The sequence below is a fragment of the Pituophis catenifer genome, unplaced genomic scaffold (genome assembly GCF_029215685.1).
Source record: "Pituophis catenifer annectens isolate HBS135680 unplaced genomic scaffold, rPitCat1.0.hap2 SCAF_3, whole genome shotgun sequence".
NCBI lineage: Eukaryota > Metazoa > Chordata > Lepidosauria > Squamata > Colubridae > Pituophis > Pituophis catenifer.
In genome coordinates, this window is record NW_027256883.1 from 99,989,744 (window position 1) to 100,016,542 (window position 26,799).

General features: G+C 39.8%; 1 protein-coding gene across 1 annotated transcript in view; it reads right to left on the reverse strand.

Annotated features, from left to right (window-relative positions):
* The window catches only part of DIAPH1 (diaphanous related formin 1), a 205,472-nt gene that overhangs the window by 28,792 nt on the left and 149,881 nt on the right, over nt 1–26,799 (reverse strand). Inside the window, 6 exon segments of the mRNA XM_070940849.1 lie at nt 591–677; nt 7,956–8,091; nt 8,556–8,720; nt 12,920–13,044; nt 14,081–14,210; nt 14,304–14,543. Of these exon segments, the coding sequence (XP_070796950.1) occupies nt 591–677; nt 7,956–8,091; nt 8,556–8,720; nt 12,920–13,044; nt 14,081–14,210; nt 14,304–14,543 (883 nt within the window).

The following is a 26,799-nucleotide window of genomic DNA, read 5'->3' on the forward strand; positions in this document are numbered from 1 at the left end:
AACTGAGGAGAGGAAAGAGTGAAAGAATGCAGACACTCTAGAGACAGACCATGAGAGCCAATATCCCACCAAGGACACTGATGCAGGTGTCCGACAGAGAAGTGAACTGTTCTCAAAAGAATCGGACAATTCATAATTGGACAATGTGACCAATCTGTGCATTGCACAGGAAAAAACAGAGTTGGTTTTGATTCTTCAGTGCTGAAATGGTGTTATGCTTTTGGTATTTAAATGTTCCTGAGTGTATTTTTTTTGGGTTCGCTAGTCGGACCGTTGACCGCTAGTCGGGCTTTCTCTATTTTATCCCTACAGCCGCTATTTTGAGCCAATGATTGATATTGAATTTTATGGATAAACAAGATTTAACTAATTGATCGAATAACTATATTCTACATTATATTATATAATATATTATATGTATGAAGTACATGGCAGAGACATCAAAGCTTTGTTATCTTCAAAAGGCAAGTGGAATTTTTTTTTCTATTCAATTCTGTCTTCATAGTTCAAAACCTAGAGTTGGTTCATAATGGTGCTAAGAAAAATGATTATTTCACACTTGCTTTGAAGACATTTAAGCAAAACCATACCTTGGCGTGGTCCTCTTTTTCTACGGAAGGCTGCACCTGACTGTAAGGCTTCTAGTAGGCTGTCCATAACTCCTGTCTCATCTCCTTCTGCAAGAACACAAAATAGAGATTTCTTGTTATTTTCATTGGCACCTCCATCTAAGAAGTAGCATTATAGACTCAAGACTATGTGTGTTTTGGAATGTGTACTGTAGAAAAGCGAATAACATTGTCATTAAAATATTTCTTGATAAAAACAAAGAAGAGCTGGTCATGTGTGAAAATTTACTATGTGAAGACAACAATACACAAAAATCTTCCTTTGTCTTAAATCGGGAGAAACCTTATACAAAATTGCACAATGGAGGGCTTAAAGAAGGATTTTTTTAAAAAAATACTTCCTGGAAGTTTCTGAGGCATTTTTCCTTCTCTCAACGTAGCTGTTTTATAAACACACAATTTCCAATTTGGATATAAAACAAAGAGAAATTCCTTATAACATTTCATCTCTTCCTTTATATGTCACAGACATTCTGGTTTAATAGTACAGCTATGGTATTACTCTGATGCCTTGAAATCATTAGTATCCTGAGGGGTTTAGAGTTATGCATTTTCCACTGATCTACTTTTCATTTTATACAACAGTCAGAGTATTAAGAAAACTGGCTGAAACAGGCCAGTTAATGCTGTTTCCTTAGCAACAAGCATATTTCTCGTCTCAAAAACAGGAAGAGGAAGAGCACCTACATTGCTCCTGTGATGAAGACTATGTTTTGCCAATGCTGCTTTCTGCTAGACAAGAAGCTGAGCCTCTTTGGAGACAACAATACCATACAACCAAGTATTTACTTAATTGCAGGCATTAGAAAAAGAACAAATGGGTATAAACCATAACTTGGCATCTCTTTCAACAGGAGCAACAAAGCCAGCACTGTCTTAGAGGGCAGAGAAGTACATGTGAGAAGAACTATTTGTGTGTTTGTGTGTAAAACATTTGAAAATAAAATTGTACAAACTCTTCAACACAGACTCTACAAGTATACATTTAAAAGAAAAGTCCCTGAAGACTACAATATTTTCTATTCCATTTGAATGTTTGCCTCCCCCAACTCTCATCAACCTGGCACTGAATGTGTTAACTGCAACTTCATGAGGAGCTTGCAAAATCTGGTTTCCATAGTAACAGTTCCTGACAAAACATAAACCTATAAAATCACATTAGAACATCTGCTCTGGTTTTAGGTAGACTGAATCCATTGTTTGTACTGCCACCTGCTGGCCAAAATAAATGGCCAAATGTTACCAATATATTCTGGAAGCCTTCATTAATGCCTTCAAGAACAGAAAACAAAAATGGAGAGAAATTGCCACAGAAACCTTCATTTTTCCAATTCCATCAGAAAGTCTATGGCATGGTTAGTAAAAAGAGATAGGCTCCAATTACAAATGATTCAAATAGTGATTATGAAGTACAGTTTTACAGCACTGGAATTAAAAGGCATTTACAATGCAGTTGCTCATTTCCCATTATTTAAGCAAAGGAAGTAGTATATGTAGGGTAGATATTTTGAAAGCTATGTTTAGCCTTACATTTACATGTGTGCATACTCACACTCAGTATTTTTGCTGATGCAACCTCATATGGAACATCACATAAATGATGTAATTGTACAAGAAATGATGGATTAAGCTTTTGATTTGTAATTTCAATTACTGTCTTTTTAATAAAAATGACAAGGTGACAAGTTGTCAATGTATTTGTGTACATTCACATCCCCCAATCTTATCTCATGTTGACACTGCCTTTAGCAATATATTGTGCTTAGGCATCTCCTGAAAGAAATGGATACAAAGGAGTTTGGAATCATCTGGCAATCAAAAAGGGCCACATGATGATGGAAAAAACCACAAGTGACAGAGGCAGCTAAACAGGCATTCCATCTGCTTGCTGACACATTTGAGGAAAAGTCAGTTATCAAAGGCAAAATTTAAATGCTCTCGTATTTTTCACTCTTGCTCTTCCATCTTGATTATCTAACCTGCATTATATTTTGGGTCTCTCAAAAAAGTACAAAAAGAAAAAAAAAGAATAGTAGTGCTAAGAAATGTGCAGAATTTCAGACAGGAATGTTTTCTGATAAAAGAGACATTAAAGAATTAATTTGGTTCTTATGGATAAGAGTAAAAAAAACCACAGAAAATTATTATTACAACACAGGGCAAGGATTTTAAAGCTCTGTCCCTAAAGTTAAAAGAAGGAAAAGCAGAAGCAGAGGAAGAGCCCCTCCCAAGAGAAATAAAGACGTGTCACTACAAGCAGAAAGAAATAATTATGCTAGAATGGGAATGGTTCCCTGAAACTTATGGAGTCTTTCCTTCATTCTGCCAAGTGCAGATACTTTGCAGAAATATTAAACATTGCAATGTTTCACCACAGTAACTCAAGACAAGGTTGTGGGGGAAGGGGAAAAGAATGTGAAGAAAACCAAATGGCATGTCATTTAGCACAACTTCAAGCAACTCAAAAGGAGACAGAACTGGCAGGAAATTGTGGGAGTCAGGAAATAGAGAGGGATGGTAATTGAGTCAGTGTGTTCCAAGAAAGTGGTAGCCAGTTTTTTTGTTGCAGTAAAAAAACAATAACCAAGAATCATATGGCATCTGAAACACTAATAAATGTATCATCACAAGCTTTTTGTGCTTCTAGGCCAATTCATCAGATGCACGAAGAAAGATCTTGAGAGAGGGATTGCCTATGTATGCAGAATTAATTTTTAGGGCAGAGGAGGGGACGAGTAGGGGGAAGGAGAGAAAAGGCAGGATTGTTTCAAAAGATGGGAGACAAGGAAAAAGGCATTTTAGATGTTAATAATGAATAACAGTAAAAATAGAACAGACTTTTCTTTCCACCTGTCAGATTTTTGCAGCAAAATTGGCAGATTTTTATCAACCCAAAGTCCATTAAATCTAAGTAAAGGAATGTATTTCGCAGCAAAAAAAATTATTCTTTTGTACAAAAAATAGCATAAAGTGGAATACAGGTAGGCCTCGAGTTATGAATGTAATGGAGCCTGCCCATTCCATTTGTAACCCAAGGATTTGTGGGAGTGAATCTCATACCTTGAACGTGATCACTCCCTCCTTTCACCCACACATTCAATAATCAAATGCACAGCTTGTTAAGTGCACATGAGGTATCTCGGAGTGGGGAAGGCCATGGATGTGGAACAGGCCACCTGCTTCAGACTACCCAAGGCATCTCCCCAACCCACTGAAATATCTCATGCTTCCCACAATTGGTTCTCCCCATCCCAACCTGCTGCGCTGGGTCACTTACCTTGTGAAGATCTGTCTCCTCTCCAGCATCTGTTTCTTTGTCTGCTCCCGGAGAGAGTAGAGGGAACAGGACGAGTGCGCCCGGCTCTGATTCTCTGATCACCAAGCCTGCCTGCCACTTCTGGAGCGGCGGGCAGTCTCGGTGAGTCTCCTCCAAAGGCTTCCAGGCTCTGTGCGGAAAAGCGTTTGCACAAAGTGAGGCTTTGGGGCAGCGAACTCGCATTGCTCCAAGCCCCTCATTAGCATGCAACCACTTTTCCCGTGGAGAGTGAAACCTTCTGGGTGCCCTGATTCCGTGGGACGTCAGGCACCCATTCACTGCAAAAGCGGATGGGTGCCTGAACTCGCACAAGACCATGCATCCCAGAAGTTTCCTATGTTTGTCTGAGTGAAAAGTGTTTGAGCAACCGTGGGGTGGGTGGGAGGATTTTGGAAACAGAGCAAAAAGCTCTGTTTTCAAGCAATTCACTCCGTTTCCAACACACATATCTCGGGGCTGCTCAAAAACTTGTCGCCCTGACAGAGACCAGAAACTTCATCTGCATGGAAATGGGGCACTTGAAAATGGAGCAAAAAGCACCCCCTTTCCATGCAGACTACGTTTGCAGTCTCCATCAGGGCGACAAATGTTTGAGTGGCCCTGGGAGGGTTGGAAATGGAGTGTATTGCTCCATTTCCAATTGCCCTAGGGTTGCTCAAACACTTGTTACCCTGATGGAGACTGCAAACGTAGTCTGCATGGAAATGGGGTGCTTGAAAATGGAGCTTCTCTTCAGCAGAGGCCTTGAGAAAAAGCCCTTCCTGGCAAAAATGGAGCTCCAGAGTGACGCACGCTCCCTCCGAGGTCGCCATTCTCAGCAGCAAAGGCTTTTTGCAAAGATGGCAAAAGTCTTTGCAAATGGCGGGAAAGCTTCGATGTTCCAGGCCTTCCCGCCATTTGCAAAGCCTTTTGCTGCAGCTCTTATCCAAGCCTCAGTTTGCAGAGAACAGAGACCTAAAGTACCGTGATCAATAGTGTGAGTTCTCGCGCTACTGATCTAGTGTGATCTTGCAGTACTTGATGCCTCCTTTCTCTGCATACTCACCGAAGGCCTGAAGCACCAAAACAGGCCAAGAAAGCAAAGGCTCTCTACCAGGCCTTCTTTCCCAGAAACTGTTTGTGCTTCTGAAGCCTTTAGAAATTCCACAGAGTTTGCATGCAGTCTCTGAAAACTTTAGAATCCCAGTGCAACTTCAACAGGCTTTGGAAGCCTCACATGATTTGGGAAGCCTTTGGTGGTTGCATGCAAACTCTTGTGGAGCCTCTGTAGCCTTTCAAAGTCATGCCAGGGTTCCAGAGCCTCTGAAGTTCTGCCAGGGTTTCAGAGCTTTCTGAACTTTCACACAACTTCAGAACGTTTTGGAGTTTACACAGAGCTTTCAAAAGGCACAAGTTGAAGCCTTCTGAAGTTGTGCTGGGCTTCCAGATCCTTAAGAAGCTTTCAGAGATTTTGTGTGAAGTGTCATGGAGTCTCCAGGGCCTTCCAAAGTTGTGGTTTCTGGAGATTTTGGAAGCCTTGCACAATTTAGGAAGCTGGAGCTTCCATAAAAGAATTCCAAAGAATTTGGAATCTCCACACAAACATGCTCCGGGAAACAAGGCCTGTGTGGAACCAGCAGCTGTTTCTTGTGGGCCGCAAGAACTCCTTGACAGCAGGAAAGAAATGCCTGAAGATAAGTGGTGTGCAGCAGATCCTCAAGAGTGCTAGGTGACTGGTATGATGTGACATTTGTGAATGGCAGCAGTGGCAGCACGGCTGATGTGGCAACTGGTTGAGGTTACTAATGCCCCTGAGCCTTTACTGCCCCACCCCAAGGCACCCAGTACTCTACTTAATGACCTGCACAATCAAAACCTAGGAGTGCCAGAATTGCAGTCATTGAGGGAAGCAGTCATGTCAACTTACAACTATAATTTGGAGCTTGGTTGTGGTTATAAAGTCAAGGATTAGTATGAAAAATTTCAACTGGAAATGTTAATATAAGCCAATGGATCCACAGAACATAGTCTTCATTAATGACTTCCAAAAATAAGAGCAAGGGAATGTTCATTGCAATATGAAAATAAGATCCTGAGAAATCTTTCACCTGTTTTTTATCAATTAGACAAACATTGTGCAATGTGCTTGCATTTATACTACACAATGTACTCATAAAATGTACTAACAGTCATATTCTAAAAAATGAACAGGGGCAATTTCCTAATAATTACATTAAATACAAGAATTAACTATATTTCACAGATAAAAACTTTTGCTGCATATGAACATGGTAATCATGTACCAAAAAGCTGCATTCAAATAGCTTATTCCTATACTAATACTAATTTCTGCCTTAAATTTCTATTATATATCATGTATAGAATTATATAGAAATAGAACAGTATAATACATAGCACGTATTAAGTATGCTTCAAGAGGAGGTTTTGCTATGCATTTTCCAACTTTCCAACTTGTATCCTTTTGGATTTTCAAACATGAATTAGTGAATGTCTGCATATCACAAAAATATTTTAATTAAAATATTTGTCCATCTGGAAGCATCTTTAAACATTACATACCATTGAGAGATTATGGAATTTGAAAGTGAGATAAAAATATACAGATGTACAGCTGTCAGTCTGAGAGATGAATATATGTATTCATGTATATGTACAGAATTACTCCACCTTTGAATACCAACTGCTAGGTGACAAAGAATCTAGAAACTGCTATGGTCTCCATATCCCTTTTGAGTGCTTTCTGGAGCAGTCTGACTACAATTGTACAGGATTTATTTTGGGCTCTGAAGCTATATGGTTCACAATTTTGTTCACATTATATTTACATATGCCATATTCAGGCATCCTTTTTCTCTAATTAATGCAGACTTTAAAAATACCAGTAGTCCTAAACTTATCACGAGCTGTTTGAAATTTGAAATTTATCATTTGAAATTATGAGATTCCAAAAAAGGGACTTATAACCCAAATTCAATGTTCTGACATCCCTCCTTCCCCAAACGTCATGTGACAGTATTTTGGGTGCTCAGCAACTGGTCCTTATTTATGGCTGTTTGCAGCGTCCAACAGTCACATGACTGTGATTTATGATATTTTTGTCAGAAATCTTATTTTATTTCCAGTTTCTGGCAAAAAACACCCAATGTCAAACAATGGGTTCATTTAACAAATGCAGCATTTGCTTAACCACCACCACAAAAAAGGTAATAAAATTGGGCATAGTCACGTGGTGACCTACTTTACAACCCTTATAATGGACAACCAAATTGCAGGCTCAGTTATGGTTATTAATCAAGGAGAACCTTTAATAATAATGTATTAAACTTGAATACTGCCTGATTCCCAGCAATTTGGAGCAGCTCACAAGAATCAAGGAAATTGATTCAGACTAGATGGAAAAAAGCAAAGAGTCTCATTCTCTCTCACCAAAGACGTGGATGATGACCCAGGTCTTCATGGCTATTCTGAACAATAGCAGAATCTAGATATGGGAGGGAGGAACCTCATTGCAGAGGGAAAGCATTAAATACAGAGATAACACACTTCCAGGGGCCTAATAGACATTATTTAACTGAAAGAACCAAGAGCATGCCAATCTTGCAAGATCAAATTGGCCAGGCAAATACTATGGAGACAGATGATCCCTAAAGTAAATGCCCTCTAATGAGGCCAATGCAGTCTATTTTAAATCTATTAAGCACAGTCAGTAGTTATCACGGTCAAGTACTATAGCTGCTGACCAGAAATTATCCCTTTTCTGCTGGGAAGAATTTGGATAGGGAGTAAAAGGCAAGTGGACAAGGACTGGGAGACCTTAAAAAGAACTTGTAGACCAGATGGGAAATCCCTATAGACTTTGGGTCAAAGCCCATAGTGAAGACTGGATGGACCCTGAGCCACAATCAAATAGTACCCTTATGATATTACCAAGTAAGAGAAGTCTCTTCTTCCCATCTGTTTTCCACTGAGATAAGAAATTTACACAAACTGCAATATTCATGGTACAGTACCTGCATTCATATCAATCAGTTGTTCTCTCTTCTTTTGCTTTTCCTGACGTTCTTTCTCTGCTTTTTCTTTTGCTAATTTAGCTCTGCGCATCTTCTCCTCCATCTCACGCCTTTTCTGATTCTCCTTCACAGCTTGCTAAAAATAAGACAAAGGTGATAAGATACACAAATGGAGAATCATAACAACGAATTTGCTGTGTTATGATATGTAGATCATATTTTTCATTTAGCAGAATAAAAGACTGCAGTGCTGGCTACCATGCAAAACAAAGTAAACAGTGATGGGTTTATGAATGATAGATTTATTTACTACTTTTATCCATAAAAATTAATGGAATCACAAAATATATAGGTAATGTATCCCTGAGAACCAAATGCTGGAGGTCCAAGAACATATAAAAACACAATAGGAGCAAAATATGCAACATATGCAACAGAAAATAGCCACCTTCTTATGTCATACAATTTGAGTTTGTTTCAAAGTATTTTACCTGTTGCTTTGTTTGATGTAAAAAGCACTTCAAATAAATAGTGGCTGATATTGTAATTAAATACGTAATATGAAATTACATATTGTAATTAAAACAGATGGATGCTCACCACAAACATATTTTTGAAATTGCGCAGATTTGTGAAGAACTCCTCAATAGATATCTTATTGGTGTCAAAGAGGAAGTATTGTCCTAATTCCATATAAAGATTTTCCATATTTGCATGCATCATTCGTAACTTCTCATACTGTTCTTGGGCTTCCTTAACAAAGCTGTAAGACTAAGAGTTAAAGACTTCTAACAAATTGTAAACATACTTTATGACAATAAGTCAATTGCTTTGAAGTTGCTAAGAGTTTGGCTTTTGTATTTTTAGTTTCAGATTCTTATCCCATCTTTTTATGCAAAAAGCAGTTTGACAAAATAACACCATATAATTAACTATGAGGAATTAAACACAGTACTAATGTAACAAAGCTCTTTTTTGCAAAAATAAATTCTGATTGGGTCATTGTGATTCACCTCATTTTTATATTCCATTGACTTCTAGCCATTGGAAATACCATCGCTGACTGTAAATAATTTACTTCCCTGACTGCAACTCTTCATAGGGCACAAAGGGAGGACTCAGCTACAGCTGCTTTACCTAGGGGGGCTTTAAGCAATCAGTTATTTTAAAATTTCAATTTACTGAAATGATTGTATCAATCAAGTGTTAATTTATTATTAAATCTATTTTAAATATACTGCAGGTTATTAATCCATAATTTATATGAAATAATTCGTAATTTTAAAGAGCAAAGTAAAATTCAGTACATGAATAAGCAGCCTTTCATTACACAAGATCATCTGGGTACTTGCTGCCTTATCTTATCAATAATCATCTGTTGGAATAGCATCAAATGTGAGGGATACCTGCACATTCTCCAGTTCATTGGGCTCTCTTGAACACCAAAAGAAGTTTATTTCTAGAGGTATGACTCCTTACACTTCTGGTGATAATAATACCCTTAATTCATATGTTCAAGATTACAATAAAGAGAATCCTTTCTATTGGTTTTAATGGCTACTATTTTTTTCCCAGAGTCCTTTTTGAATCTCCCTTGCAAAGGCTGTAATATATAAATGAAGATGGTGTGCTCCTGTGATGTCCAAAGCATTTTCTAAAACCATATTCAAGAGGTCTACCACATTAATTGCTAGGGAAGCATTCAGGAAGAAATGGCATTCCAAAGTGAAAAATGCTTGGGGGGTGGGGAATGGGACTTAGCATTCTCTATTACAAGTGAATGTTTCTAGTTATCCTCCTCTCAGCATTTATTCATTCAAAAAAATAATTATCTATGTATTAATGTGTAGGCCTGTGGCTCTCCAAACCATTATATTACAACATTCAGTAATTGAATTTTTGGTAGGAATTCCATCCCCACTCCATCCTGCAGCAAAGAAAGATGGGCACATCGTGTAAAATCCAATAACCATTCAAAATAAACAAATAAGCCAGTTACAGGTAAGCAATCTATTGTTATTCATCAACTTCATTCATCTCTATGTATCACTCACATTGGAGTATAGCAAAATTACCTAGGAGGTGGGCCAAGAAGTCCTCAATAAAAGATGTTCCAACCCTTTCTAGGGCTGTCTAAAGTTACATCTTAGAAATGTAATAAGCATCTTTCAGCAAGTTTTGTAGAAGTTGTTCTTGTGAAAATGACTTAGATGGCAGGCACATATGAGAGGCAAGAAAATATTAGCTTTCTAAAAAAATGTTGCCATGCCAGTTTTGTTCCTTTATAAGAAATTACCTCTAAATTCATTAAGCAAGTGAGCAAATTCTCTTTCTCTTTCACTATTGGGAGAATGGTAGAAAACAATGCCCTGCTGAAATGAGAAACAGATATTAACAGATATTAACCTTCTATATGAGAGTAATTTCTAATCACAGTATCATTTTGTTCCATGATTACTAAGATACCTAAATCTAGAGGGAAAGATGTTTGCCACTCCAAGACCACTATCAAAAACAAATTTTTGTAAACAACCAAAGAGAAATGGTAGCCAGAGATCAAGTGATTTATATATTATGTTAAAATTACTCAAAATCTCAAGTGAGGATTTAATTATGGTATTTCAGGATATAATTTGGCCTGGAGGCCGGGCGGGCCTGGATGGGGAGAAACAGGCTCCGACTCAACCCTTCCAAGACCGAGTGGCTGTGGTTTCCGGCGTCCTGATATAGCCAGCTGGTGCCATCGCTGGTTATTGGGGGCAAATCACTGGTCCCCACGGAGAGGGCTCGCAATTTGGGCGTCTTCCTGGATGCACGGCTGTCTTTAGAAGAGCACATGACGGCTGTGGCCAGGGGGGCTTTTTATCAGGTCCGCCTGATACGCCTGTTGTGTGTCTTTCTGGATCGGGACTCCCTACGCACGGTCACTCAGGCACTCCCTACGCACGGTCACTCAGGCACTCGTCACTTCCCGCCTGGACTACTGCAATGCTCTCTACATGGGGCTCCCCTTGGGGTGCACCCGGAGGCTCCAGCTGGTCCAGAATGCGGCCGCGCGGGGGATTATGGGAGCGACGGGGTGCTCCCATGTGACACCTCTCCTGCGCGAGCTGCACTGGCTCCCGGTGGTCTTCCGGATGTGCTTCAAGGTGTTGGTGAACACCTTTAAAGCGCTCCATGGCCAGGGTATCTACGAGACCGCCTTCTGCCACAAATAGCCTCCCACCGGCCAGTACGCTCGCACAGAGAGGGCCTCCCCAGAGTGCTGTCCGCCAGACAATGTCGGCTGGCAACCTCCAGGGGGAGAGCCTTCTCTGTGGCAGCACCCGCCCTCTGGAACGACCTCCCCCTAGAGATACGCACGATACCAGATCTCTGGACTTTTCATCGGGCCCTGAAAACTCATTTATTTCACCTAGCCGGGTTGGCTTGATCCCATCCGTTTCGGTTTTAATTTGAAATTGGTTTTAATTGGGTTGTTTTAAATTGTGGCCGAAATTATTTAATTACCTTTTAAACTATTTTTAAAATTTTGTATGCTTTGTTTTATCTCGGCTGTTCACCGCCCTGAGTCCTGCTGCAGAAGGGCGGTATACAAATCAAAATAAATAAATAAATAAATAAATAAATAAATAAATAAATAAATAAATAGTGCCATTTTGCCTAGTATCAATTAACCACAGGATGATAAACTAAATGTCCATGCTACATTGATGTATCCAGGATTTCTGTGAGTTCAGCTATGGAATATTTTGGAAGAATAGGTTACGCAGGTGCAACCCCAGATGTATAGACTATGACAAATAAGCTTTATTTATTCATACCTAGTTCTACTGCCTGCAAATCACCCAAAGAGACACCAGGAAGGAGTTTACACTTTGTGCTTTCAACTGTTTGAATGGGAGTCTACTCAAAGCAAGACTCTTATTTTCATTTGGCCCCCAAAATAAGGCTTATTTGGGGGGGGGTCTTATTTTTTTTCCACATATGGGAGGGCTCACTTCTGCTTGCTTGTGGTGGGGCAGGAGGCTGCATGATGCGCCAGTGCCCCTGCTGCAAGGCAGGGGAGACCTGCCCCACGTGCCCTGCACCAGCTTACCTCAAGGCCCCCACAGCCAGGCCATCCATGCCCTGATACCTGCCTCGCCTCACAGGCCAGATACCTGCCTCGCCTTGCGGCACACCACTCAACCTCCTCCACAAGCAAGCAGAAGTGGGTCGGTGGCCACATGGGCTCCTGCTGCACATGGTTGCTGGTGTTGTACATGTGAGGCAGGTGTCGGGGCATGGATAGCCTGGCTGCGGGTGCCCTGAGGTAAGCCAGTGCAGGGTGCATGGGGCAGCTCCACCACCACCCTGGTTCTCCTTGTGGACATGACATCGCAAGCAACCAGACAGGATGGGCAGGTGGTCAGCTGCGCAGGCTCTTAAGTAGGCCTTATTTTGGGGTAGGGCTTATATTACGCAAATGCGGAAAAACATGCTAGGGCTTATTTTCAGGATATGTTTTATTTTTGGGGAAACGGTATATGTTACTTGCTAAGGGTTCCTATTACTGTCATTACCTTGTGAAAAATGAGACAATTCCTCTTTTGATACAGTGTATCTTTCTAATACTATTAAAGTATGTCAATAAACAGTGATATATAAATGCCACTTTAAGAACCTTAAAATATAAAATTTGCTTTATAATGAAAATGAGGATTCTCAGAAAAAATAATACAAGAATGGGAATTCATTATTCAAAGTCTGGTAATACTTGCATCAGTAAGTACCTATATTGATAGCTGTAGAGAACTTGCTTTTTCTAACAGCTGATCTTTGCAACCATCCCACTGCTGAGCACTCTGCTCAGTGTTTTTCTCATTCTGAAACCAGTGATTTTATCCCTCAGTATCATATATAAGATTCTTTCTTTCATAGGTTATTTTCAACATTTCTCAGTGCATATTTTTGAAGGATATGGTCATTTTCTCCACAAATTTGTCCTTCTCTTCTGTTCTACTGGGAAAATTGTTAACATCATGCTGTAGATCTGAAATCTGTTTGTTCATCTGATCCAGATTTTTCCGCAAAATTTCAGCAGAAACTTGGGGGGGGGGGGAAAGAGACAATGTAGCAGAATTGCAGAAACAATTAACATCAACTAAAATAATAAGTTTTATTTATTGTAGTCACATTCTCTAGGAAGCCATGCAAGTATATTCTTTGGACTACCCGCTTCCCTTAAATGAGAAGGGTTAGTCTGATTAATATTACTTCATGGGACAGTTTCTATTTGTGTTCAAGTTGAACAGGAAAGAAAACTTAGGAAAGGTAAAAAAAAAAACTTACAGTAGTAAGAAAAAAGTAGGGTTATGCTCCCTACTTGGTATAAAACTCAAATCTGATGTAAAATAGGATAATAGAAAGTATGTATTTCTAACTTGTCTTATTTCCAATTCAAAAATTATTTTAGAACTCTGCCTATAATATATGGACTGCAGCTCCAGCATACAATGGAATGGGCAGGATATTGTGCTGCAGTCAAAATTTAAGATTTTTAAAAATCTTTTTTGGCTCAAAACTGCTCCTCAACTACTTGGTTAGGAATTAGTAGTATTGAATTCATGGATTTCCAAGGGCCAACTTTAAAGTAATTGGAAGTTAAGCAACATACAAATTTAATAATAAACAAAAATAAATGGCAGGGTGATAAGTGTAGGAAGTGAAAAGTTCCTTTTTGAAATGACAAGAGATCTTTAAATGAGTCACTTTGAATAGTGAGATACACAGCATATAAATTAAATTAATTAAATAAATAAATCCCAGCTACACTACTTGTATGCATTATAAAAAATCACAAGCCGAGGCAGTAGGCAATACATAATATCAGCAATCTGCTGATATTCCAACTCTGTTATTCTGTTATTTTCAATTTAATTTGGCATATTTTTTTCAAATGTTTATGAGAAACTAAGGAAGAAACAAGAATTGGGGAGAGTTGAAAATACTTTGATTCATCATTAAGAGCATGTGACAGAGTTTCAAATAGTATTCTGAACAGAATTCCAAACAAAATGCCTATATGGTGACAACAAAGAAAAGGTTGCAATCTTAAAACACATACACATGCCTAACAGTACCTTGACAAGCTTTCTCCACATGGATGAGTTCATCAGGAAAATTCAGGATATCTGGATATTGCAGTTCACATGTTTCTGCCAAGAAGTGAAGTAAGGTCATCTTCTGATCAGTTGACTTTGTGTCACGAAGCTAGAAGATATGAACAAGACTACTGGTGAACAATGCAGAAGCAGATGTTTATTATTTTTTTATTCCTCCCCAGGCTTTTCTCCTCATGTTTACCTTGCAAACAAAACTAATGTTGAATCCAAAGGCACCAGCATTCATAGAGCCAGAATTCATGTAGTTGCCCACAAGGAGGATAATGGAGAGAAGACTACCAAAGTTCTCACTATTGCGAAGTTCCTCACAGGCTGCTGTAACAGCAACAATATCTGGCTTTATGTTTTCTACCTGCTCATTAAACTGTAGCTTGAAGAGTATAGCATTGAGTCTTGATAGCAGACGGGAAACTGAACTAATCTGTGAAGAAAAAGAGACACAGTTACACAAAGAGAAAGGAATAAGGATATTAGCTTAAAGGAAGGAACACAGGAGATCTGAGCAAGAGAAGACCCACATAAGTATAGTTTACCAAAGATGAATTCATTGAATATAATGTAGCAACATGAAGTTGAAAAACATTCCCAAGAAATATTAGATGGCTTAAAGGAATTTGCAAATCCTGGAGGTACAAAAATTCAGAGGTACAAAAATGGCTAGATAGCAGCAAAATCTAGAGAAAACTTTTTTTGCCATCTAGTCATTGTCCTGATTTTGCAACTGAGATCTAACAGCCCTGGTAAAACCTATATATAGAAACAAATACATATCTTTTTCCAGTTGTAATTACAAGAGAACAGAATGGGTAAGAATGGGAAGCATCAATTTGTTGATATATTTGGAAAGAGAGTGTAGAAGATAGACAAAAACACTCTATTGTTTCCTCTCCCAAATCCACAGCAACTAAAAGTCTAAGAATCTAATCTGAGAAAATTTGCAGTATTTACTCAATGAATTTGATATAAAATAATATGTTGAATATTAGGAAAAAATAGTATATGGATGATCGGAAAGACCTTGACTGAGTTCAACAATGATGGTAGTGCTCTCTTCTCAGATAAAAACTTATTGTGTTTTATACTGGCCTTTAGAGTATGGGAAAAGGAATAAGAGGAATTGAACTCTTAGCAGGTATAAACAAAAATGGACATTAGAGAAATATTGTGGGATAGCTCCCATGACTGGAATATAAGAATGAACATAGATGATAATTGCTGTAAAAAATAAAAGATCTGCGAGTAGCTGGTCTTTCAAATAACTCCAGTGAAGGAGAGAATGGGAGATCATCCACAACTGCTCTGAATGGCAGCTCATGAAAAGATAATAAAAATTTCATGAAGCACAAGGAGCCAAAAGAGACATCTTTGCTCTTCAGTAAAATCTTTGCTCTTTGCTCTCAAAGCCTTTCATAAGGATAGTAAACCATCCAAACCCACTTTCTAATCACATTCAGAAATATTCAATTTAATCACTTTATTGATAGTAGAGATCTTCAAAATTGCAAGCTTAAATTGACATCTGGGGAGTTTTACCTATTTTGAATTTAAGAAATTTTGAACAAAAATTTAAAGTAATACACAACTGGCAAAAACCAAATAAAATAAAATATTTTGATTTAAGAACATTTTAAATGGTTTGGTGTATTATTTTTGCTGTAAGATTTGAAAACCAAATATATAATTAAATAATGTATTTATGGGAAGCAACTGAAATGCAACTACAGGTAGTCCTTGACTCACAGCAGTTCATTTACTGACCATTCAAAGTTACAACAGCACTGAAAAAAATGTCTTATGATCATTTTTCACACTTACGACCATTGCAGCATCTCCATAGTCAAGTGATCAAAATTTAGACACTTGGCAACCGACTCATATTTATGATGGTTGCAATGTCCTGGAGTCATGTGATCAGCTTTTGCAACCTTCTGACAAGCAGTCAATGGGGAAGCCAAATTCACTTAACAAGTATATCATTACTTAACTTCAGTGATTCACTTAACAACTCTGGCAAGAAAGGTTGTAAAATGGGGCAAAATTCACTTAACAAATGTCTCACTTAGCAACAGAAATTTTGGGTTCAATTGCAGCTGTAAGTCGAGGACTACTTGTAATTCCATAATTAATAACTGAGGCTTGATGAAGGTTGCAAATGGATACTAGAAGGAACTAAAGGACCAGGCAGAAATGAGTTAAAATGGTTAAGCCAGCTATAACTTTTTTTATCTTAAAACTGAAATATTAATAATAGAAAGGATACAAATTTCAATAGACAAACCTTTAGAAGATGAGAAAAACTAAATACATTCATCTTGGACATTATAATTTGAAGACATGGAAAACATAATTGTGATTACCAAAATGGAAATACAAAAGACAAATAAAAAAAGGATTTGAACATGGAACAGCTGCAACAAGAAATTCTAGACAATGCTACTATGGGAAAAACAGGACATGCAGAAAGAAATTCTGGATGATACTTCTTTATGGGATTTACTAGTTGGCTGGTGAAAGCTCTGAGGACTCCTTTCAAATGCCAAAAAGTGATGAAAGATCAAATCCTGTGATACCATAATGATTTAAAGGTCAAAACTGTTGATCAGGTAATTCCTAATGGACCTTTTGCTAAACTAGGATTGAAAAGATGATTTCTGAATTGTGTATCCATAAAAATTATTTATTTATTTATTTATTTATTTATTCAAATTTCTATACCGCCCTTCTCCTTTCGGACTCAGGGCGGTGAACAGCCAAGATAAAAACATCTATACAAAACATCACAGTTTAAAAATAAAGTTAAAATAATTTATAATTTGGCCCATAATTTAAAACTTGTCAATTAAAATCAATATTAAAATTTTAAAAACTAACCCTAAAATCAAGACAGACCGGCTAACTGGAAAAAATGAGTTTTTAGGGCCCGACGAAAAGTCCGAAGGTCGGAGATCACTCGTATCTCTGGGGGTAGATTGTTCCATAGGGTAGGTGCCACCACAGAGAAGGCTCTCCTCCTGGGGGTCGTCAGCCGGCATTGTCTGGCCGACGGCACCCTGAGGAGGCCCTCTCTGTGGGAGCGAACCGGCCGGTGGGAGGCTATTGGTGGCAGAAGGCGGTCCCGTAAGTACCCTGGCCCTAAGCCATGGAGCGCTTTAAAGGTGATCACCAACACCTTGAAGCGCACCCGGAAGTCCACCGGAAGCCAATGCAGCTCGCGCAGGAGAGGAGTCACATGGGAGCGCCCCGTCGCTCCCATAATCCCCCGCGCAGCCGCATTCTGCACCAGTTGGAGCCTCCGGGTGTACCCCAAGGGGAGCCCCATGTAGAGAGCGTTACAATAGTCCAGACGAGAAGTGACGAGTGCTTGAGTGACCGTGCGTAGGGAGTCCCGGTCCAGAAAGGGGCGCAACTGGCGTATCAGGCGAACCTGACAAAAAGCCCCCCTGGCCACGGCTGTCATATGCCCTTCTAAAGACAGCCGCGCATCCAGGAGGACACCCAAGTTGCGGGCCCTCTCCGTGGGGGCCAATGATTCGCCCCCAATAACCAGCGATGGCGTCAGCTGGCTATACCGGGACGCCGGCAGCCACAGCCACTCGGTCTTGGAAGGGTTGAGTCGAAGCCTGTTTCTCCCCATCCAGACCCGCACGGCCTCCAGGCACTGGGACATCACTTCCAAGGCATCATTGGGATGGTCTGGGGTGGAAATGTACAGCTGAGTATCATCAGCGTACTGATGGAACTCCACCCCAAAACCACGGATGATCTCACCCAGCGGCTTCACATAAATGTTGAACAGGAGGGGCGAGAGGACCGACCCTTGCGGCACCCCACAAACAAGGCGCCTTGGGGTCGACCGCTGCCCCCCTGTCAACACGGATTGCGACCGGTCGGAGAGATAGGAGGAGAACCACCGCAAAACGGTGCCCCCCACTCCCAGTCCCTCCAGCCGGCGCAACATGATACCATGGTCGATGGTATCAAAAGCCGCTGAGAGGTCTAATAGGACCAGGATAGAGGAAGAACCCCTATCCCGGGCCCTCCAGAGATCATCCACCAACGCGACCAATGCCGTTTCCGTGCTGTACCCAGGTCTGAAGCCGGACTGGAGCGGATCCAGATAGACAGCTTCATCCAGGTACTGGGGAAAAATTAGGCTCTGGGGAGAAGAGTTTTCTTATTTGTAACTTTACAAAAGGGTGAAAATATATTAGCTTATGCTTGGTATGGTAAAGGCTGGATGCCACTTCTTCCTTATTGTCTATATTGCCTTTTTCTTTCTTTTTTTCAACTATTTCCCCCTGCACCTTCTGGATTTTTTTTCTAGTTTAGTTTTTATTTTTTTTCTCTGTTTATTAAAAACTTCAATAAAATTATTAACAAAAATGGAATATAAGAACTGAACAATGTTCACACAAGTACTTCTGTTTTTACTTGGAGACCGCTTCTGGACTTTGTGCTTGAGGTTGAAAAAAATGAAAATTTGATTTTGGGTTTTATTGATTAGATAGATCTGTTGTTATAGAAATGGCTAGTTTATACTGCTATGCAAAAGTAAAAAGTCGAGATTCGATGTTACTTCTTATTCTACTGCACCAAAGGGAGTCAGAAGTCAATGCCTTTTTTCTTTTTTCCTTTTTCTCTTTTTCCCTCTCCTATTTTTCCTATTATTTTGTCTTGTATTTTTGTATTTTATATTATAAACTAATAATAAAAAGGATTGAGATGGCTAAAAAAAAAAGAGAACTGAACAATGCACACAAATAATACAAGAGGAAGAGAATTTGCACTATTAGAATTATCTACTGCTGATTCAGAATCCTAAAATAAATAAACTTAGCAAGATTATTGAGGAAATCAGAGTTAAAATAAGAGGAGGCATAAATAAAAGATACACTATTATTGTCATCAGATACTGCCATCCAAAAAAAGATGATGATGCTTCCAGAAATGTCACATGTGATCCTTCTAGGAAATTCCTGACTTGTCTTGCTGATAATTTGCTTCTTCAAAGAGTGAAGCAACATACAAGTCAGTGGTGGGTTGAAGGTTTGTTGCGAAATGAGGGAAGAAAGAGTAGAAGACCAACTCTGAATGTAATTAAAATTCCTTATTTTAATGCTTTCTTTAAGGAAAACATGTATATGTATGATTAATTATGTATAAGAAAATGTACATTTTATATTATGTGTATAAGAAATAAAACTGAAAAACTTTTCAAAAAAAAAAAAAAGTCAGTGGTGGGTTGCTACCGGTTCACCCCAGATCGGGCTAACCAGTAGCGGCGGGAGGCTCTGCCTACCTGCCCGGACGTTTCTGCACATGGGCAGAAGTGTTGCGTGCACATGCAAGTGCATCCACTAGGAAACCGGTAGTGACGGGTTTTGAAACCCACCCCTGATACAAGTGATCAGCTATCCTTAAATCAATGTTAACCAACCTAGATGACTTAATTAAGAAAATGGAAGGCGAATGAATGCTGGCTGAAAGTGACCATGTAATACTGGAGATATTGATTTGAAGGGAAATTAAATCCAGGTACCAAGAAAGTGGACTTTAACCACTGGAGATAAATTATAAGTAGAATTTAAAGCTGGATTCTACGTGGTAGGAATTCAGGAAAATACAATAAAACCACAACAGCAAACAACCTAGAGGAGGAGGAGGAGGAAGCAGAGGGTGCCAATATGGAAGCACAAAACAGTTAAGTGAAAATCTAAAATAAAAATGGCATTTATAAAGAGTAAAAATCAAGATAGGTTACTAAAGAAGAAACACAGGTAGTTTGGAATTGTAGACATGCAATCAGACAAAATAAAATTTAGAATGATTTGAGTTTGCCAAAGCATGCAATAGATAATAAAATGCTTCCGCATAGGTTTAAAATAAAAAAAATAATAATTTATACATAAGCTTTCAAGGAATGGCAAAATGCTAATAGGAAATAAAGAACATTTGCCTTCATTTGTGAAAGAACATTTGCTTTACTTTTTTCCAATAAGAGGATGTGTTCCTCAAAGCAGAATTAAGAGGCAGGATTAAAGCCTGACATTGATAAAAAATTTTTGTCAGGGAGTAATTATTCACTTTTAATGTTTTAATCTAGAGCACTGAAAGAAGTTGCTTACGGACCAGCTTCATCTTTGTATATTATTTGAGAAATCCAGGATAACCGATGAAGTGCCAGATGACAGGATAAAGGCAAATATTACTATATAGAGATAAAAAGAGAATCTAAAGAAATCCACACCATTCAGTCTGACATCAATAGCTGGGAGGTTTGTAGAGCAGGTCATGAAGTAATCTGTAACCATCTTGAAAACAATATTACTATCACTAGAAGTCTGTGTGTGTATTCATCAAGAACAAGGTTTACTAGACTAACCTTATCTTATATTTGATGAGCTGGATATCATGACAATTAAGCAGAAATAGAGCTGATCTGAAAACTGTACTCAAAGAATGCTCATCAATGCTTCTTCCTCAAGCTGGAGTACGTATCGAATGGGACACCACAAGATTCAGTCCTGGGCTCTGCACTCTTCACCATTTTTATTGTAACAATTTGCACTTGGCACAAAATTGGATGGGATAGCTAACACCCTAAAAGATAGAAATAATACTTAAAGTAAGTAAGGTAAAGGAATGCAATTTAAGAGAGAGGAAAACAATATTAAACATATAGAAAAAATTCAAATGGACTATTGTGTGCATTATTTGAATAATGCAAATTTGGTTTGGAATTTGAGATTTGATTTATTACTTGTGAAAAAGTTCTTTGGTTATACACTGAATTATGCAGCTGTATGACAATAGTTTCAAAAACCAAAAAAGAAATTTTTGGCTGCATCAGTAGAAACTTAGTTTCTAAATCATTTCATTTTGCTCTGCAGTAGTCTACCTGTCAACTCTGAAGCTGGCCTAACTGTAGCCATTTTCTTTTCTGTAACTTTCCTCTAAGGAGGTTTCTCTTCGCATTACTTCAGGGCTGACACAGCCTGGAGCTAAGGGGTGTTGTAGCCAAAATAAAATTTTTTCTCCTGGGAATTAAGGGCATTCATGCAGGTGTTGGAAGGTAGAGACAGAAGTCACCTAGCAACTGGACTATGTGCTGATTGGACCATGTGACTGGTGACTTTGGGGGGAAGTGACAAAGTTTTACTTTTAATTGGGTGTAAAACCGGTGGGAACTTAGAGCTTGTTTTCCACCAAGTTTGTGCCAATGTGATATGTCCCAATAAATGTTCTTCGAGGAATATGCTTGCCTAGGAGTTCTCATAGTTGGTGATGTATTACTTGGAACCTTGACCAAACTCTAAGGCTCTAAATCGGAGTTGCTGTCAAGGGTCCTGAACTCTGGTCGCTTATCCGGTCTACCCAGGTAGCATAAAAGACTCAGGGAAGATGGAGAAAGAAACCGGAGAGACGACAAGTGCCGGCGAAGCCTGTGGGGGAGTGGAGAGCCCACCATTCCCCTTGACGCCCTAGTGAGTAGCAGTGGCTGAAGCCGAAGTCGAGTGCCAGCTGGGGACCCGGCCCAAGGTGGACATCAAATGGCTGGCTTCCAAGTAACTTTACTGGGTGGAGGAGGATCTGGAATCCAAACTAGCTTCCCAGGGCCAAATAAGGGAGAGACCGGTCACATCCATGAGGGAAGCGAGAATGGTGACCCTGGAGTGGGGGTCGACAGGACCCCTGGATTTAAACAAGTCGGGAGAATGGAAATTCCAGACTCACAGCCAAACCCTGGAGGGATTACCCAAAAGATTCAAACAGATGTATCCCAGCAGCATTGGACAATTGCAGCAAACCGGCCATGTGATGGCAGTCCTTGACCAGCTGACTTTTACATTTCCCCTGAAGCAGGACCAGTCTACCCAAGGTGCAATGCCTCAAGCCCTGCATTCAGTGCAACATGGGACGTAGCCAAGACTGCCCGGGAGGAACCGATCAACTCTTTGGATGACCCGAACTACTAGCCCTCCGCCACCGCCATCAGCTTGGTTGAGTCCCAGTTCTTATTGAAGCCCACCCAGGCACAGAAGACCAGCCAGCCCCCAGGCCAAACCCCGCTGCCAGCATCTGGGGAGGTGCCCCCTGGATGGGCCTACTACCCTGGACAAGGCTGGGTCCAGGTCCAGGCACAGTAGATTCCAGCCCCGCTGGCACCGCCACAGCCACTTCGGCCCAGAGGGGAGGCTCCACTGCACTTTCGAGTGGTGTTTGATGGGAGCCCGGATAAATTGGCTTTCTTTTTAAACCGAGCATGGGCTCACATCAACTGCTATGGAGACAACTACCAAGACAACTGAGAAATAGTTTCCACCCTCACTGACAACAAGGGGGCTCCTGAGCTGGGGACTGTCAATGATTTCCTACAAGAATTAAGGAGCCAATTCAAGGACGTATCCCACGGGCAAGAAGGAAAGGCAGAAATCAAGAAAATCAAACAGAGATGCCACCTATGCAAGGAATACGTCTAGGAATTTTGGAGAATCGCCAGAAGCTGAGGCGGTGGCCTGAACTGCTGCTGGTCCATTTACTTTAAAGAGGGCCTGGACAAAGAACTGCTCCAAATCTGCCTTTGCCGGAGAGTTCCAGATCGCATCCATGACTGGTACCAGATGGCTGTAGCAATGGACCTCGAATTACGGTGACACCAAAAGGAGATCCCGGAGCGGAAACCTAAGAGGCAATTGGAACGGTGATATAGCCCATGCCACTAAGAGGAACTCCACAATGCCCATTAAATGCTTCTGGTGTGGACAACAGGGTTACCAAGTGTCTAAGTGCTTGGCCCCAACCCCAGTGCAACAAGCGAGATATCAAACTGCCGCAAAGCCAAAGAGACCATTGGGAAAGACCACGGAGAAAGGGAAATTCGCCCAACAAGTCATTGAGGTCTCCCCTCCCCAAAAAGGGGAAGAGGGAACTACGGCCCCTAAGGTTGCACCACTTATGAGTGGTGATAGCAGCGACGACAGTGAGGATGACCCAATGGTAAGTGAAGCCATCACTATTAAGTCAAAAATAATGGAGCCAGAGACAGGAGGCCAAGGGGAAGTGGAGACCATCATAGACATGGGCTGCACCCATTGCCGGTAAGCCCCTTCACAGTCGCTAAGCTGGCCATCAAGACAAATCCCCTAGCAAGCCCTTTACGATTCGAGCAGGTCGATGGGTCACTAGTAGGGGGGAGCCCAGCTACGCTTGTCACCGAATCCGTCAAACTAGAGATGGGATGCCACTGGGAGCTGATTCGGTTCATAGTGGTGCCAAAAATGACAGAGTCCATCATACTGGGATTGCCTCGGTTAGACAAATGGAACCCAATGATTACCTGGGAAGGGGGCTGTCACTGCGTTAAGTGTTTGCCAGCTGAGCTTCCATCCTAAGGCTTACGGTAGCCTGGCCAGAGAACCTTATCCACTTCGACAGGGGCTACCGAAAATTAAGGCTAGCGGTGGGTCCAAACCAGGGGTGAAATCCAGCAGGTTCTGACAGGTTCAGGACAACCAGTAGCAGAAATTTTGAGTAGTTTGGAGAACCGGTAGCGTAAATTTTGAGTAGTTTGGAGAACCAGCAAATACCACCTTTGCCTGGTCCCAGAGTGGGGTGGGAATGGAGATTTTGCAATATCCTTCCCCCAGGAATGGTGAGGGAATGGAGATTTTGCTGTATCCTTCCTCTGCCATGCCCACCAAGCCACACGCCCACAGAACTGGTAGTAAAAAAATTTGGAAGCCCGACAGAGCTCCGGATCTGGGACGTTTCTGCTTTAAGCAGAAGACGCCGCAACCACTCCTGCAAACAACGCTTGGAATAAACATCATTTGGAAGCAGGCTGAGCAAACTCAGGAGAGATTAGATCTGCAAGTACTGAACTTTAACTCCAAATGTGTATTACTTCCTTCTGACTTATTAAGGGGAGAAAGTGAAACCAAGATGGCGATTGAGCTTTAATGGGGCGTGAAAGCAAAAGTTAAAAAGGAAGTTTCTTTAGTGTTGGGAGCCCGTTCAAAATTAGAGATTTGTGCTTTAAAAAAAGGAGAAGATCAAAGATTACAGCAGTGATTTTTTTAAAAAGGATTGATATTATTTAAAGACTGATTTCTGGATTTGGTGGATTTATTGTTCTGGCAGCTGATTAAATTTAAATTGGAAACTAAAAATGGCTTCAAAACAAATTAAGGCTATTGTTCCCAAAAGTGCTGGGACTTCGCCAGCTCAAACGTCCAGATTGCAATCTGTCTCTGTTCCAACAGAACCAACAATATTAACATTTGAACTGCTGCAGGAAGCCCTCAAAACACAAGCCTCTGTTACAGAAAAAAAACCTGCTTCAATGTTTCAGGAGCAAACTCGAGAGGTTGCTGAAGAGATAGCTCAAGTCAAAGAGACTATTCAAAAACGAAACCAAGAAATTAGAGAAGATATTATCACGGCAGTACAAGGATTGGCAGGACATATTGAAGCAATAGATGAAAAAGTGGAAGAAATTAAGCAGTCTAATGAGAACTTGGAAAATAAAATGGGGGAGGTCCAGGACAAGATGGAAAGAGCAGAGGCTGATGTGATAATGATACAATATAGAGACATGGAATTTGCTCTGAGAATAAGAGGCCTCAAGGAAAATAAGCAAGAGAATTTGAGAGAGATCTTTTCAGAAGCATTTGCACAGATAATGGGAGATCAAAAAGCAAATTTTGAATGGCAAATTGACAAAATTTATTGTGTCAATTCATGGGTGGCCAGACAGAAACATCTACCAAGAGACATTGTAGTTTATTTTACAACAAGGAGACTACGTAATGAAATCCTACAAGTCACTTTTAAAAACAAACTTCAAGTGCAGGGGTAGGAGGTTTTAACATCAAAAGAAATTCCCCCCAAAATGTTGAGAGCCAGAAAGGATTATGCCTTTCTGGTGGAAGAACTGAGAAACCGTCAGATACAGTATAGATGGGAAGTTCCAGCTGGTCTAGTGGTGAATTATTCAGGAGAAAGATACTGTCTCAATTCAGAGTGGAAGGCAAGAGATTTCTATACCAATGTATTAAAGGCTGGATGCCCACAACCCCAGGAAGCTAGAAGGAAGACGGAAATAGAGGGGGCAAGAAAGGGGGAGAAAGAAGAATTGTTGACACAGGCCCTAAAGGGTGATTTGATTATTCAAGAAGAATTAATACAATTTTCAACTACTGTTCAAGCTTTGGAGATAGAAGAACCTAAGGATCAAAGACAGACACGAGCGGCAGCCAAGCGTCAAGAAGAATTAAGAGTGCAGCAACTTCAAATGATTCAAGATACTACAAAAACAGAAGCAGTGGGAGGAGCAAGGCCAAAAAGTAAAATGCATGGAGATTTCCAGCAGATGCTCCAAATGCTTCAGGGGGCCAAGAATGGCAACTAGATTTCTGACCTGGAATATTAATGGCCTAAATTCACCACAAAAGAGGAGAAACATATTTCATTATTTGAAACAGTTTAAAAATGATGTAATTTGTTTACAGGAGACTCATATTAGAAGTAAAAATCAAAAGTACTTAATAAATGCAAGGTTAGGTATACATTTTGTTGCATCTGCTCCTGAGAAGAAGAATGGTATAGTTATATACCTAAAAAAAGACAATTGCCAAATTAATTGAAGCAGATGATCAAGGAAGATTTATAGCAACTGGACTTTTAATAAAAGGAGAAAAAATACTTTTAATTGGAGTCTACGCACCGAACCAACAACAGGAAAAAATTTTATAAGCTTTTACATTCCAAGTTACTACAATGGGATTATAAATCATGTATTTTATTGGGTGATTGGAATGGAGTTTTGGACACTAAAAAAGATAAGGGGCTCTTGCAGAAAATTTCAACGCGTGCCAGATTGCCAAATTCGTTTTTTGAAATGATGGAGGATATGGAGCTGAGAGATATCTGGCGAGAGAGAAACCCTGAAGAAAAAGACTTTACCTTTTTCTCTGATAGACATCAATCTTTCTCTAGGATTGATTTTATATTAATTACAAATGATCTTTTTTCCAGGGTGAAGAAGATGAAGATTTGTCCAAGAGTTTTAACGGATCATAGTCCAGTTTGGATGGAATTAGAGTATGGAAGGGGATCTAAGAGGTCTTGGAGGTTAAATGAAAATCTGTTTAGATATGAGGAAAATGTAAAAGAATGTAAAAAATTTATGAAAGAATTCTTTACCATAAATATGCATAAGGGTACATCTATGGAAATGGTTTGGGATGCAAGTAAAGCATATATGAGAGGCATTTTGATACATTTGAATAATAAATATAGACGCAAACAGGAAAAAAAAGGAAGGATTTAGAAGAGGAAATTAGAAAAAAAAGAACAAGCTTTGATATTGAATCCAGCAGATAAGAAAATAAAAGAGGCAATTAATTTATTGCGAGGGCAATTTAATATGTCAATGGCAGATCAGGTCGCAATTAATTTGCAATATGCTAAACATAATATTTTTTGTAATGCTAATAAACCAGGGAGGTGGTTAGCATATTTGTTAAGGAAAAAACAAAAGTCACGGACCATAGAGAAAATAGAATATAAAGGTAAAGAGGTTTATCAGCAAAATATGATTAAAAAAGCATTTTTAGAATTTTATACGAGGTTGTATGCTAGTGATAAAATTCAAGGTATAGATATAGATAGATATT